Source organism: Dendrobates tinctorius, unplaced genomic scaffold (genome assembly GCF_039654945.1).
Source record: "Dendrobates tinctorius isolate UK_male_01 unplaced genomic scaffold, ASM3965494v1 ptg000172l, whole genome shotgun sequence".
Taxonomy (NCBI): Eukaryota; Metazoa; Chordata; class Amphibia; order Anura; family Dendrobatidae; genus Dendrobates; species Dendrobates tinctorius.
Window position 1 is genome coordinate 4,545,266 of NW_027361839.1, and position 15,363 is coordinate 4,560,628.

At 51.3% G+C, this 15,363-nt stretch overlaps 1 protein-coding gene across 1 annotated transcript in view; it reads left to right on the forward strand.

Moving 5' to 3' along the window:
* Positions 1 to 12,692, forward strand: part of NHLH2 (nescient helix-loop-helix 2) — a 50,316-nt gene extending 37,624 nt beyond the window's left edge. The window contains exon 2 of the mRNA XM_073551057.1: positions 11,690 to 12,692. Coding sequence (XP_073407158.1) covers positions 11,708 to 12,070 — 363 coding nt within the window. The 5' untranslated portion in view covers positions 11,690 to 11,707 and the 3' untranslated portion in view covers positions 12,071 to 12,692. The remainder of the gene's footprint in view (positions 1 to 11,689) is intronic.
* The last annotated feature ends 2,671 nt before the right edge of the window (positions 12,693 to 15,363 follow it).

The following is a 15,363-nucleotide window of genomic DNA, read 5'->3' on the forward strand; positions in this document are numbered from 1 at the left end:
TTGACGCAGGAATAAGTGGAGGACACCGGGGCATGTAGTTCCAAAGCTTTACTCACAGTCTGTTGTGGCACCAGAGCCCGCATCCGTGCCGCGTCCTCCAGGTCAGGAGCTCAGTCAACTTCCAGGCAAGATGAAGTACTCCTTTCCAACACTCCGTCAACATATGTGCCTTTTCTGAACGTCTCCCTCTTAGCGCCTTTAGTGAAGTACTCACAGTACTGAGTTACACTGGAGTTCCTCCTGTCAGATGTTCCTATGAACTCTACTTGTACGGCAGACAGCTGTAGCCTGCTTCTGGGACTCCTTACTACCTAGTCTCGGCTCACACACATTGCTGTTGTGCCCCCAAGTCTGGTGTGGGAATAAAGTGGTGACAACTTCTATTCCTCCGGTGTCTGCTGCAGGACCATTAGTATCCATACAACCTCGGGGACCGGACCCCGGCCTTGCGCTTAGAACTTGGGAACGTTCTCCTCTAACCCTGATCCTTGGTTCTCTTCTTCTCCTCACGTTCCGTACTAATTCTTTCCTTCTTATGGAGAGTCAGGCTTTCTATTAATGTTCCTTTCCTGTGCCAGCGGACCCAGATCACTGAGGTCGACTGCAGCACTTCCTTCATCCATCCCACTCAGGGGATCTTCTTTCACAGACTGACCTTGTCAGACTCCTGTGACTAACTGCCTAATTCCTATCCTCTTCCCGCTCTTTTAGTGCAAACTAAACTCCACCCGCCTCCCAGCACGCTTCGTGTTCCAAGCAGGGAGCCACCATGGGTGCTTTGCTACACTACTATGTTGTGTGGGATGCAGGTGTTGGAGTGTGGTCAGGTGTCTCCACCTGACCTGAATAGTGGGGTACCACACCTCAGGAGGAGGTGCAGTACCTCTGTGGCGACTGAATCCTCAGGGGCACCACACAAGCATTTTAGTAGAATCAGGGTTGAGGAAGGGAAGGATTCTGGAAATATTTTTGAGCTGGAGGCGACAGGAGGTGGAGAGAGCTTGGATGTATGGTTTGAAGGACAGGGCAGAATCAAGGGTTACTCCGAGGCAGCGGGCCTCTGGTACGAGGGAAAGCGTGATGTCGTCAATTGTTATAGATAGGTCGTGTAAGGAAGATCTGTGAGATGGGGAAAAGATAATCAATTCAGATTTGTCCACACTGAGTTTGAGGAAGCGAGAGGAGAAGGAAGATTTGGCTGATAGACACTCTGGGATTCTGGACAGCAGAGAGGTGACGTCTGGGCCAGAGAGGTAGATCTGAGTGTCATCAGCATAAAGGTGGTACTGGAATCCATGGGACTTTGAGTTGCCCCAGGCCAAGTGTATAGATTGAGAAAAGTAGGGTCCTAGAACAGAGCATTTGGGGATTCCAACAGAGAGAGGGTGGGATGAGGAGGTAGTGTAGGAGACACTGAATGTGCGGTTGGAAAGGTATGAGGAGATTCAGGATAGGGCGAGGTCTTTGATGCCAAAGGAGGAGAGGATCTGTAGTAGGAGGCAGTGGTCAACTGTATCAAAAGCAGAGGGCAGGTCTAGAAGCAGGAGTATAGAGTATTGTCCGTTAGCTTTGGCTGTAACTAGGTTGTTGGTAATTTTGGTCAGAGCTGTCTACTACTCAGAAACTGCTCCCTTATAGCCTTACTACCCAAGGATAGCTTTTTATAGCCTTACTACTCAGGGAGAGCTCCTTATAGCCTTACTACTCAGGGACAGCTTCTTATAGCCCTACTACCCAGGGACAGTTCCCTTTTAGCCCTACTACCCAGGGACAGCTCCCTTATAGCCCTACTACCCAGGGACAGCTCCCTTTTAGCCCTACTACCCAGGGACAGCTCCCTTATAGCCCTACTACCCAGGGACAGCTCCCTTATAGCCCTACTACCCAGGGACAGCTCCCTTATAGCCCTACTACTCAGGGACAGCTCCCTTATAGCCCTACTACTCAGGGACAGCTCCCTAATAGCACTACCACTCAGGGACAGCTTCTTATAGCCCTACTACCCAGGGACAGCTCCATTATATCCCTACTACCTAGGGACAGCTCCCTTATAGCCCTACTACAAAGGGACAGCTCCCTTATAGCCCTACTACTCAGGGACAGCTCCCTTATAGCCCTACTACTCAGGGACAGCTCCCTTATAGCCCTACTACTCAGGGACAGCTCCCTTATAGCGCTACTACTCAGGGACAGCTCCCTTATAGCCCTACTACCCAGGGACAGCTCCATTATATCCCTACTACCTAGGGACAGCTCCCTTATAGCCCTACTACCCAGGGACAGCTCCCTTATAGCCCTACTACCCAGGGACAGCTCCCATAAAGCTCTACAACTCGGGGACAGCTCCCTTATAGCCCAACTACTCAGGGACAGCTCCCTTATAGCCCTACTACCCAGGGACAGCTCCCTTATAGCCCTGCTACCCAGGGACAGCTCCCTTATAGCCTTACTACCCAGGGACAGCTCCCTTATAGCCCTACTACCCAGGGACAGCTCCCTTATAGCCCTACTACTCAGGGACAGCTCCATATGGCCCTACTACGCAGGGATTGCTCCCTTATAGCCCTACTACCCAGGGACAGCTCCCTTATAGCCCTACTACCCAGGGACAGCTCCCTTATAGCCCTACTACTCAGGGACAGCTCCCTTATAGCCCTACTACCAGGGACAGCTCCATTATATCCCTACTACCTAGGGACAGCTCCCTTATAGCCCTACTACCCAGGGACAGCTCCCTTATAGCCCTACTACCCAGGGACAGCTCCCTTATAGCCCTACTACCCAGGGACAGCTCCCTTATAGCCCTACTACCCAGGGACAGCTCCCTTATAGCCCTACTACTCAGGGACAGCTCCCTTATAGCCCTACTACCCAGGGACAGCTCCCTTATAGCCCTACTACCCAGGGACAGCTCCCTTATAGCCCTACTACCCAGGGACAGCTCCCTTATAGCCCTACTACCTAGGGACACCTCCTTTATAGCCCTACTACCCAGGGACAGCTCCCTTATAGCCCTACTACCCAGGGACAGCTCCCTTATAGCCCTACTACCCAGGGACAGCTCCCTTATAGCCCTACTACCCAGGGACAGCTCCCTTATAGCCCTACTACCCGGGGACAGCTCCCTTATAGCCCTACTACTCGGGGACAGCTCCCTTATAGCCCTACTACCCGGGGAGAGCTCCCTTATAGCCCTACTACCCAGGGACAGCTCCCTTATAGCCCTACTACCCAGTGACAGCTCCCTTATAGCCCTACTACCCAGGGACAGCTCCCTTATAGCCCTACTACCCAGGGACAGCTCCCTTATAGCCCTACTACCCAGGGACAGCTCCCTTATAGCCCTACTACTCAGGGACAGCTCCCTTATAGCCCTACTACCCAGGGACAGCTCCCTTATAGTCCTACTACTCAGGGACAGCTCCCTTATAGCCCTACTACTCAGGGACAGCTCCCTTATAGCCCTACTACTCAGGGACAGCTCCCTTATAGCCCTACTACTCAGGGACAGCTACCTTATAGCGCTACTACTCAGGGACAGCTCCCTTATAGCCCTACTACCCAGGGACAGCTCCATTATATCCCTACTACCTAGGGACAGCTCCGTTATAGCCCTACTACCCAGGGACAGCTCCCTTATAGCCCTACTACCCGGGGACAGCTCCCATAAAGCTCTACAACTCGGGGACAGCTCCCTTATAGCCCAACTACTCAGGGACAGCTCCCTTATAGCCCTACTACCCAGGGACAGCTCCCTTATAGCCCTGCTACCCAGGGACAGCTCCCTTATAGCCTTACTACCCAGGGACAGCTCCCTTATAGCCCTACTACCCAGGGACAGCTCCCTTATAGCCCTACTACTCAGGGACAGCTCCATATGGCCCTACTACTCAGGGATAGCTCCCTTATAGCCCTACTACCCAGGGACAGCTCCCTTATAGCCCTACTACCCAGGGACAGCTCCCTTATAGCCCTACTACTCAGGGACAGCTCCCTTATAGCCCTACTACCCAGGGACAGCTCCATTATATCCCTACTACCTAGGGACAGCTCCCTTATAGCCCTACTACCCAGGGACAGCTCCCTTATAGCCCTACTACCCAGGGACAGCTCCCTTATAGCCCTACTACCCAGGGACAGCTCCCTTATAGCCCTACTACCCAGGGACAGCTCCCTTATAGCCCTACTACCCAGGGACAGCTCCCTTATAGCCCTACTACTCAGGGACAGCTCCCTTATAGCCCTACTACCCAGGGACAGCTCCCTTATAGCCCTACTACCCAGGGACAGCTCCCTTATAGCCCTACTACCCAGGGACAGCTCCCTTATAGCCCTACTACCTAGGGACACCTCCCTTATAGCCCTACTACCCAGGGACAGCTCCCTTATAGCCCTACTACCCAGGGACAGCTCCCTTATAGCCCTACTACCCGGGGACAGCTCCCTTATAGCCCTACTACTCGGGGACAGCTCCCTTATAGCCCTACTACCCGGGGACAGCTCCCTTATAGCCCTACTACCCAGGGACAGCTCCCTTATAGCCCTACTACCCAGTGACAGCTCCCTTATAGCCCTACTACCCAGGGACAGCTCCCTTATAGCCCTACTACCCAGGGACAGCTCCCTTATAGCCCTACTACCCAGGGACAGCTCCCTTATAGCCCTACTACCCAGGGACAGCTCCCTTATAGCCCTACTACTCAGGGACAGCTCCCTTATAGCCCTACTACCCAGGGACAGCTCCCTTATAGCCCTACTACTCAGGGACAGCTCCCTTATAGCCCTACTACTCAGGGACAGCTCCCTTATAGCCCTACTACTCAGGGACAGCTCCCTTATAGCGCTACTACTCAGGGACAGCTCCCTTATAGCCCTACTACCCAGGGACAGCTCCATTATATCCCTACTACCTAGGGACAGCTCCCTTATAGCCCTACTACCCAGGGACAGCTCCCTTATAGCCCTACTACCCGGGGACAGCTCCCATAAAGCTCTACAACTCGGGGACAGCTCCCTTATAGCCCAACTACTCAGGGACAGCTCCCTTATAGCGCTACTACTCAGGGACAGCTCCCTTATAGCCCTACTACCCAGGGACAGCTCCCTTATAGCCCTGCTACCCAGGGACAGCTCCCTTATAGCCTTACTACCCAGGGACAGCTCCCTTATAGCCCTACTACCCAGGGACAGCTCCCTTATAGCCCTACTACTCAGGGACAGCTCCATATGGCCCTACTACGCAGGGATTGCTCCCTTATAGCCCTACTACCCAGGGACAGCTCCCTTATAGCCCTACTACCCAGGGACAGCTCCCTTATAGCCCTACTACTCAGGGACAGCTCCCTTATAGCCCTACTACCAGGGACAGCTCCATTATATCCCTACTACCTAGGGACAGCTCCCTTATAGCCCTACTACCCAGGGACAGCTCCCTTATAGCCCTACTACCCAGGGACAGCTCCCTTATAGCCCTACTACCCAGGGACAGCTCCCTTATAGCCCTACTACCCAGGGACAGCTCCCTTATAGCCCTACTACTCAGGGACAGCTCCCTTATAGCCCTACTACCCAGGGACAGCTCCCTTATAGCCCTACTACCCAGGGACAGCTCCCTTATAGCCCTACTACCCAGGGACAGCTCCCTTATAGCCCTACTACCTAGGGACACCTCCCTTATAGCCCTACTACCCAGGGACAGCTCCCTTATAGCCCTACTACCCAGGGACAGCTCCCTTATAGCCCTACTACCCAGGGACAGCTCCCTTATAGCCCTACTACCCAGGGACAGCTCCCTTATAGCCCTACTACCCGGGGACAGCTCCCTTATAGCCCTACTACTCGGGGACAGCTCCCTTATAGCCCTACTACCCAGGGACAGCTCCATTATATCCCTACTACCTAGGGACAGCTCCCTTATAGCCCTACTACCCAGGGACAGCTCCCTTATAGCCCTACTACCCGGGGACAGCTCCCATAAAGCTCTACAACTCGGGGACAGCTCCCTTATAGCCCAACTACTCAGGGACAGCTCCCTTATAGCGCTACTACTCAGGGACAGCTCCCTTATAGCCCTACTACCCAGGGACAGCTCCCTTATAGCCCTACTACCCGGGGACAGCTCCCATAAAGCTCTACAACTCGGGGACAGCTCCCTTATAGCCCAACTACTCAGGGACAGCTCCCTTATAGCGCTACTACTCAGGGACAGCTCCCTTATAGCCCTACTACCCAGGGACAGCTCCCTTATAGCCTTACTACCCAGGGACAGCTCCCTTATAGCCCTACTACCCAGGGACAGCTCCCTTATAGCCCTACTACTCAGGGACAGCTCCATATGGCCCTACTACGCAGGGATTGCTCCCTTATAGCCCTACTACCCAGGGACAGCTCCCTTATAGCCCTACTACCCAGGGACAGCTCCCTTATAGCCCTACTACTCAGGGACAGCTCCCTTATAGCCCTACTACCAGGGACAGCTCCATTATATCCCTACTACCTAGGGACAGCTCCCTTATAGCCCTACTACCCAGGGACAGCTCCCTTATAGCCCTACTACCCAGGGACAGCTCCCTTATAGCCCTACTACCCAGGGACAGCTCCCTTATAGCCCTACTACCCAGGGACAGCTCCCTTATAGCCCTACTACTCAGGGACAGCTCCCTTATAGCCCTACTACCCAGGGACAGCTCCCTTATAGCCCTACTACCCAGGGACAGCTCCCTTATAGCCCTACTACCCAGGGACAGCTCCCTTATAGCCCTACTACCTAGGGACACCTCCTTTATAGCCCTACTACCCAGGGACAGCTCCCTTATAGCCCTACTACCCAGGGACAGCTCCCTTATAGCCCTACTACCCAGGGACAGCTCCCTTATAGCCCTACTACCCAGGGACAGCTCCCTTATAGCCCTACTACCCGGGGACAGCTCCCTTATAGCCCTACTACCCAGGGACAGCTCCCTTATAGCCCTACTACCCAGTGACAGCTCCCTTATAGCCCTACTACCCAGGGACAGCTCCCTTATAGCCCTACTACCCAGGGACAGCTCCCTTATAGCCCTACTACCCAGGGACAGCTCCCTTATAGCCCTACTACTCAGGGACAGCTCCCTTATAGCCCTACTACCCAGGGACAGCTCCCTTATAGCCCTACTACTCAGGGACAGCTCCCTTATAGCCCTACTACTCAGGGACAGCTCCCTTATAGCCCTACTACTCAGGGACAGCTCCCTTATAGCCCTACTACTCAGGGACAGCTACCTTATAGCGCTACTACTCAGGGACAGCTCCCTTATAGCCCTACTACCCAGGGACAGCTCCATTATATCCCTACTACCTAGGGACAGCTCCGTTATAGCCCTACTACCCAGGGACAGCTCCCTTATAGCCCTACTACCCGGGGACAGCTCCCATAAAGCTCTACAACTCGGGGACAGCTCCCTTATAGCCCAACTACTCAGGGACAGCTCCCTTATAGCCCTACTACCCAGGGACAGCTCCCTTATAGCCCTGCTACCCAGGGACAGCTCCCTTATAGCCTTACTACCCAGGGACAGCTCCCTTATAGCCCTACTACCCAGGGACAGCTCCCTTATAGCCCTACTACTCAGGGACAGCTCCATATGGCCCTACTACTCAGGGATAGCTCCCTTATAGCCCTACTACCCAGGGACAGCTCCCTTATAGCCCTACTACCCAGGGACAGCTCCCTTATAGCCCTACTACTCAGGGACAGCTCCCTTATAGCCCTACTACCCAGGGACAGCTCCATTATATCCCTACTACCTAGGGACAGCTCCCTTATAGCCCTACTACCCAGGGACAGCTCCCTTATAGCCCTACTACCCAGGGACAGCTCCCTTATAGCCCTACTACCCAGGGACAGCTCCCTTATAGCCCTACTACCCAGGGACAGCTCCCTTATAGCCCTACTACCCAGGGACAGCTCCCTTATAGCCCTACTACTCAGGGACAGCTCCCTTATAGCCCTACTACCCAGGGACAGCTCCCTTATAGCCCTACTACCCAGGGACAGCTCCCTTATAGCCCTACTACCCAGGGACAGCTCCCTTATAGCCCTACTACCTAGGGACACCTCCCTTATAGCCCTACTACCCAGGGACAGCTCCCTTATAGCCCTACTACCCAGGGACAGCTCCCTTATAGCCCTACTACCCGGGGACAGCTCCCTTATAGCCCTACTACTCGGGGACAGCTCCCTTATAGCCCTACTACCCGGGGACAGCTCCCTTATAGCCCTACTACCCAGGGACAGCTCCCTTATAGCCCTACTACCCAGTGACAGCTCCCTTATAGCCCTACTACCCAGGGACAGCTCCCTTATAGCCCTACTACCCAGGGACAGCTCCCTTATAGCCCTACTACCCAGGGACAGCTCCCTTATAGCCCTACTACCCAGGGACAGCTCCCTTATAGCCCTACTACTCAGGGACAGCTCCCTTATAGCCCTACTACCCAGGGACAGCTCCCTTATAGCCCTACTACTCAGGGACAGCTCCCTTATAGCCCTACTACTCAGGGACAGCTCCCTTATAGCCCTACTACTCAGGGACAGCTCCCTTATAGCGCTACTACTCAGGGACAGCTCCCTTATAGCCCTACTACCCAGGGACAGCTCCATTATATCCCTACTACCTAGGGACAGCTCCCTTATAGCCCTACTACCCAGGGACAGCTCCCTTATAGCCCTACTACCCGGGGACAGCTCCCATAAAGCTCTACAACTCGGGGACAGCTCCCTTATAGCCCAACTACTCAGGGACAGCTCCCTTATAGCCCTACTACCCAGGGACAGCTCCCTTATAGCCCTGCTACCCAGGGACAGCTCCCTTATAGCCTTACTACCCAGGGACAGCTCCCTTATAGCCCTACTACCCAGGGACAGCTCCCTTATAGCCCTACTACTCAGGGACAGCTCCATATGGCCCTACTACTCAGGGATAGCTCCCTTATAGCCCTACTACCCAGGGACAGCTCCCTTATAGCCCTACTACCCAGGGACAGCTCCCTTATAGCCCTACTACTCAGGGACAGCTCCCTTATAGCCCTACTACCCAGGGACAGCTCCATTATATCCCTACTACCTAGGGACAGCTCCCTTATAGCCCTACTACCCAGGGACAGCTCCCTTATAGCCCTACTACTCAGGGACAGCTCCCTTATAGCCCTACTACCCAGGGACAGCTCCCTTATAGCCCTACTACTCAGGGACAGCTCCCTTATAGCCCTACTACCCAGGGACAGCTCCCTTATAGCCCTACTACTCAGGGACAGCTCCCTTATAGCCCTACTACTCAGGGACAGCTCCCTTATAGCCCTACTACCCAGGGACAGCTCCCTTATAGCCCTACTACCCAGTGACAGCTCCCTTATAGCCCTACTACCCAGGGACAACTCCCTTATAGCCCTACTACCCAGGGACAGCTCCCTTATAGCCCTACTACCCAGGGACAGCTCCCTTATAGCCCTACTACTCAGGGACAGCTCCCTTATAGCCCTACTACCCAGGGACAGCTCCCTTATAGCCCTACTACTCAGGGACAGCTCCCTTATAGCCCTACTACTCAGGGACAGCTCCCTTATAGCCCTACTACCCAGGGACAGCTCCCTTATAGCCCTACTACCCAGGGACAGCTCCCTTATAGCCCTACTACCCAGGGACAGCTCCCTTATAGCCCTACTACCCAGGGACAGCTCCCTTATAGCCCTACTACCCAGTGACAGCTCCCTTATAGCCCTACTACCCAGGGACAGCTCCCTTATAGCCCTACTACCCAGGGACAGCTCCCTTATAGCCCTACTACCCAGTGACAGCTCCCTTATAGCCCTACTACCCAGTGACAGCTCCCTTATAGCCCTACTACCCAGTGACAGCTCCCTTATAGCCCTACTACCCAGTGACAGCTCCCTTATAGCCCTACTACCCAGGGACAGCTCCCTTATAGCACTACCACTCAGGGACAGCTTCTTATGGCCCCTGGTTCGTCAGTGCATTGTAGACGTGATCTTACTGTGTTTCACAGACGTCTGCATGATCCCTTATAATTACTAGCAGCTCTTTGTCGACAACCATAATGTGGATGTGGCCCTCAGTGAAATAGAGTTGGACACCCCTGAAAGGACAGGTGGTGCGGCCCCAGCTGGGTAGTAGTCATTTGTACTACATAGTGGCCTGGTGCTGTTTATATTGACCGGTGCCCAGGACAGGCGGTGAGCGTTTCCTGTGCATTGGCATCGCACACATGCCGGTGAAGACGCTTCTGAGGCACAGCAGTCAGAACAGGTGACAGCCAGGCAAGCGGTTTTTGGTAATTGCAGCATGAGGTTGATGGGCCGATGGTGAAGGCTCCCTGTATGGTCAGACAGAGCCATGAGTGAGTGCTCTGAGGGCAGTAAGGGCACAGTCAGGGAGATTGGCAGAATCAGGTCCCTCTGACTGCAGCCTATAAGACACAGGGTTTTTAGGAAAACGTATTCTTGCTTAAAAAATAAAAAGTGCGTCTTGCAGTCCAATTCCATTTCCACATTGCTTGATGGCAGCACAATATGGTGTATATGCAATCAAAGCCAAGTGTGCAGAAGCCCTGTGGGCGCTGAGATTTACTGCCTGCAGATCGGTTACTAGGCCGAGATGAAATCTCACAATTGGCTCAAAGAGCGGGCACCCGCCTGCACAATGAGTCCTTGCACCGAAGGTCCATGCTTCCATCTCTATAAGACCCGGTCCAACATGAACTCAGGATAAGTAGGAGCCAGAGAGAAGGGCCTGACCCTAGCGTGTCTAACGTGGAGCATCCCCTGCCTTCCCTGTGCTGTTATCAGCCTGGTTTTAACCTTTACACCAATGCCAATAGTGTGAAGGACCTTTAAAGACCCTTTAGGTGTGCGAGCGTCTGATTCATTGGACTATGTTGGTTCTTGAGCACCGAAGGGTTTCCTGGCTTCTGTGGATGCTGCTGGAGAGCTCTCTATATTTCTGTACTTCTTTCACAGTTTCCATCTCGGATACTTGAGAGCAGTATACCCCCAAGACGGAGGCCGCTGTATGTACCATGCAAAAGTCGGAGTCAATCCGCACCTGGGTTCTCTCATTGTGGCCGCAGCGTGGATTTCTGGTTACATGTGGCCATTAATAATTGGTTTAAGCAATAAACCGTAAACCGCGTGTCGGCACAGTGACCTATAACTGGGCATATGCAAACACAAAGAATAGTGCAGCCCCTGTGGGTGCTGATATGTACGCTACAATCATGTTTGTATTAAATTCTATCATATATTAGGCTAATAAATCTGAGATTTGGGCACACTTACTGATCAAAGTATGAGAACCCATCTGCCACAAAATGACCTCCCTCAGAGGATCCGTACACTGCAGATTGTACCACAGGAGACCTCTCTCAGGTCTCGGCCTATAAGATCACTTAGTTTAGGTAGGGACATGGTGACTCGCTTAGAAGAAGCAACCTGCAACAGATGTGAGACATGCATGACCAAAGATTGGGCCCTGAGTGTAGTCATCTCTACAGTGCTGCACATATCCATATTTCAGTGGGAGGACAGAGGTGGTCGGTATTCTTACTCTCCATTGATGTAGTCAAGGGGTGGGCTCCATATTGTCATCTGTAATGACCAGGTTCCTTGTATTAGTCTTGTGCTTGCTTGGTTCCAGGTTCGGTGAGCAGCCAGGATGATGCTGAGTCCAGAGCAGGTGGATTCAGACCAACCATCAGTGCAGTCAGAATCGGACTCGGAGGTCAGCGAGGTGAAGGAGGGCAGTGTGTCTGAAGCGGAGGGTGGAAGTCGCAGGACTTTGTGTCTCCCTCCTCAATTAAGTCGTGAGGAGAAGAGAAGGATAAGACGAGCCACGGCAAAATATCGTTCAGCGCATGCAACCCGAGAGCGCATCCGCGTGGAAGCCTTCAATGTGGCATTTGCTGAACTCCGACGCCTCCTGCCAACCCTGCCGCCGGACAAAAAGCTGTCAAAGATTGAGATTCTGCGGCTGGCAATCTGCTACATCTCCTACCTCAACCATGTACTGGATATCTAGAAGCCACGCCAAGAAGAGCTGCAGGAATGCCACTGGGCTGCCATGATGGACATTGTCAGGCGGAGAGTAGAGTAGGACCATGTGCTGGTCAGCCGACGGTGGTGGTCCATGTACTGTGCAGGTGTGACCACCAGTGTTGGAGATGTAAACCCCTTGTGCTGTCAGCGTGGATCAGCTGATGTCAGTGAGTAGCTTTAGATAACAGGCAATCAATGTGGATTCATACTATAAAGCCTAGATTATTGGACCAAAGGTGACCGTGTGTGGTAGAAACCTTGTGTGTGTTCTGTGTAGCGTAATGGCGCCACAAGATGGCCGCCAGGTGTATTACATGAGTATCTTATTACGTGTCCATACCTTAGATCAGTTGAGCTGTGTGTATGATCCTGGAAAGCACAAGCTTTCTGCCTTATAAACCCATGTATTGCTGGGCTAGGGGCAGATTTGCAGGTCCGCTCCGTGGTCTGCGGACAACACAACCCACATCCATGTACAGAGGCAGAATATCTATAAGTTCTCTCCATTACTGTGAGCGCAGTAGACAATGATATTTCTAGTCTCCGCTACTGTTACATCCAGAAGCTGCAGATATGACAGCCTGATGGCGTCCTGCCACCCCATACATCACACTCACAGGGCTCTGGGAATCTTAGTTGCGGGGTTCTGTTTGCCATAGGTCTTTGAGTCATTTCACAAAGGCTAATGATGGAAACGTTTATATTTTTCTGACCCCCAGTTCTCCATTGTGAGAATCCAGCCAAACAGCGCCCCGTACCTCGGCTTCATAAATTTTCATAAATTGAGTATAAACAGAGATGAAGTTACAAAAACTCTTGGGGGCCTTTCAGTCTGTGGCCCACGTCAGGTGGTCTCAGCATAAAAGAATGTGCTCATCGCCCATTACAGAAGCGAGGCGAGCTCCACTGTCATGACTCAGCTGTCAAGTGACCCAGGACCATGGGCTCCTTCCCTGTCCCTAACTCTAGGGGGCGCCCTAGCTCGCCCTATTCCCCGGGATACTTCTGAAAGTGAAGACGCCGGGGCTGCCACCATTGCCTTATCTCCTGAGTTAACCCACCGTCTGTTCTCTTCCCCCACACAGTGAAGACGAGCGCTATGGTGCACCGCAGTACACAACCTGACAAACAAGGCTACATAAACAAAGGGGTAACTGAAAATACTAGGCATACAAATATTCACTCACATATAACAGAGAAATGCACCTGGGAGTGGAGGAAGGGAAATAAACAAAAGTAGAGAAGGGAAGGGAATTACCGCACATGCAAACCCACGCAAAAGTCACAGATAACTCCTCCAACACTCCTCATATGAACACCTCTTCCTCCTAAGCCATGCAACAAATGCTAGCTCTGACATGGATTAGTATCGGAACCCAGATTGTAAAGGGGAAGGGAGGGGCTGTTGAGGTAGGGCTAAATTAACCCTTCACGGTTGAGCCAGTGATGTCCAAATTAATTCACAGAGTGTTGCTAGCAACTCAAATGACCACATGTAGACGGGGGGTCTCTGTACGGGAGGATCGAGACAGATCACTAAGCCCCTTTATTTTAGTCACATCTTTTATAATCTTTTGCTTAATTATGCAAGGTTCACATCTACCAATAGCATCATTTCACTTTATAAGCCAATAATATTGCAAAAAAAACGGAAACTACATATATGTCCGTCATAGAAAGTAGTATAGTGGCATATTCTTCAGAGTAGTACACCCCTGCCTCCCTTATCTTGCACCTGATGGGAATAGTCTGGTTTCATGACAGCCCATGCCAATTACAAAAATTTATCTTACAGCAACAAAAACGGAGAAACAAAACCTTCAGGAAAAATGGAGAAGTGAAACTTCAGCTCTGATTTTAGTATTAACCCTTCACATTCCCCCCTAGATAAATTTTTCAACACATATGCAGCATCAGAGGTGCTATCCCAAGCTAACAGCTTGAGGGGTACTGGTCTTCACATGACTGATGCCTTGTTACCAGTCATGGCTGTCGCGACGCACCCGTCCCCCCTGTATACTGCAATTCACGAATAATAATTTTTGATGACCGTGGTGGAGATCTTTTGTAGGTAGCCATGTGCTTGGCTTCGACATCTTCATCAAGTAGCCTTTTGAGATCAGTGCAGAGAAGAGCAGGGGCAACGACACCTTTGGTATCATCATTAGCTGTCTTAGTGCAGACTTTCCTAATACATACAGAAATACACCAAAGAACAAGTTTTAGTGTCACATATGCAACAAGGATACAGGCAGCAATGTGTAACAAGCTTTGTAAGATCTCAGCTATCCAGCCCCCAATTCCCTTAAACCAATTGGCTGGATTGAGAAAGGAGGTGTCTGACCACCAACTGTCCTTATGACGATCATTGTCTTTATCGTATTGATCTCTGAGTCTTTGAATATCTTCTAACTTTAACTTCTACCAATAACACTGGTCAACAGCATTTTTGGTGCCAAAGATATTTCATCGAATTTAGGGTATTTTTGGGGTGCTGATTCTGAATATGTCATCAGTTTTGCCAGATTGGCTCAAGTTTTTGAGATTTTTGGTATCTTATTTATAGCACTTGTTGGTAAATGCGACGCATCATCTCATTAATTTCTTTGGATTAGTACTTGAACTGAGCAGTTCTCAATATAGTTTTGTGTTAATTAGTGTTCTAAAAGTTTGTTCATAGCTTGATTTTTGCACTAACTTTATGTTGTTGTCTGTTTTCCAGTGAAAAGCATGAACTCATCAAGAAGAAGTTGTCTTAACGATCCAGACTCATTCTGTTACATTTGTGGTGAATACACACTGCCAAAACATAGAAGAAACATAACAGACTTCGTAAAAAAAGTGTATTTTGCCTATTTTGGGGTTATGCTTGGGGACCAAGACAAGTTTTGGGCACCACACATAGTGTGCAAAGCATGTATCGAATTATTACGAAAATGGAGCAAAGGACAAAGAAAAAGCTTCAAATTTGGTGTTCCAATGGTGTGGAGAGAGCCAAAAAATCATCATGATGACTGTTATTTATGGTAAACACAGGTACAGGCACATCTTCACAATGAGGGACAGGCCTTCTTGCAGATTCCATGTTACTCCCATTTTCGTTTCTTATGCTTATTGAATCCTTGCACTTGCACTGCACAGAAATAACAGTCATCATGATGATTTTTTGGCTCTCTCCACACCATTGGAACACCAAATTTGAAGCTTTTTCTTTGTCCTTTGCTCCATTTTCGTAATAATTCGATACATGCTTTGCACACTATGTGTGGTGCCCAA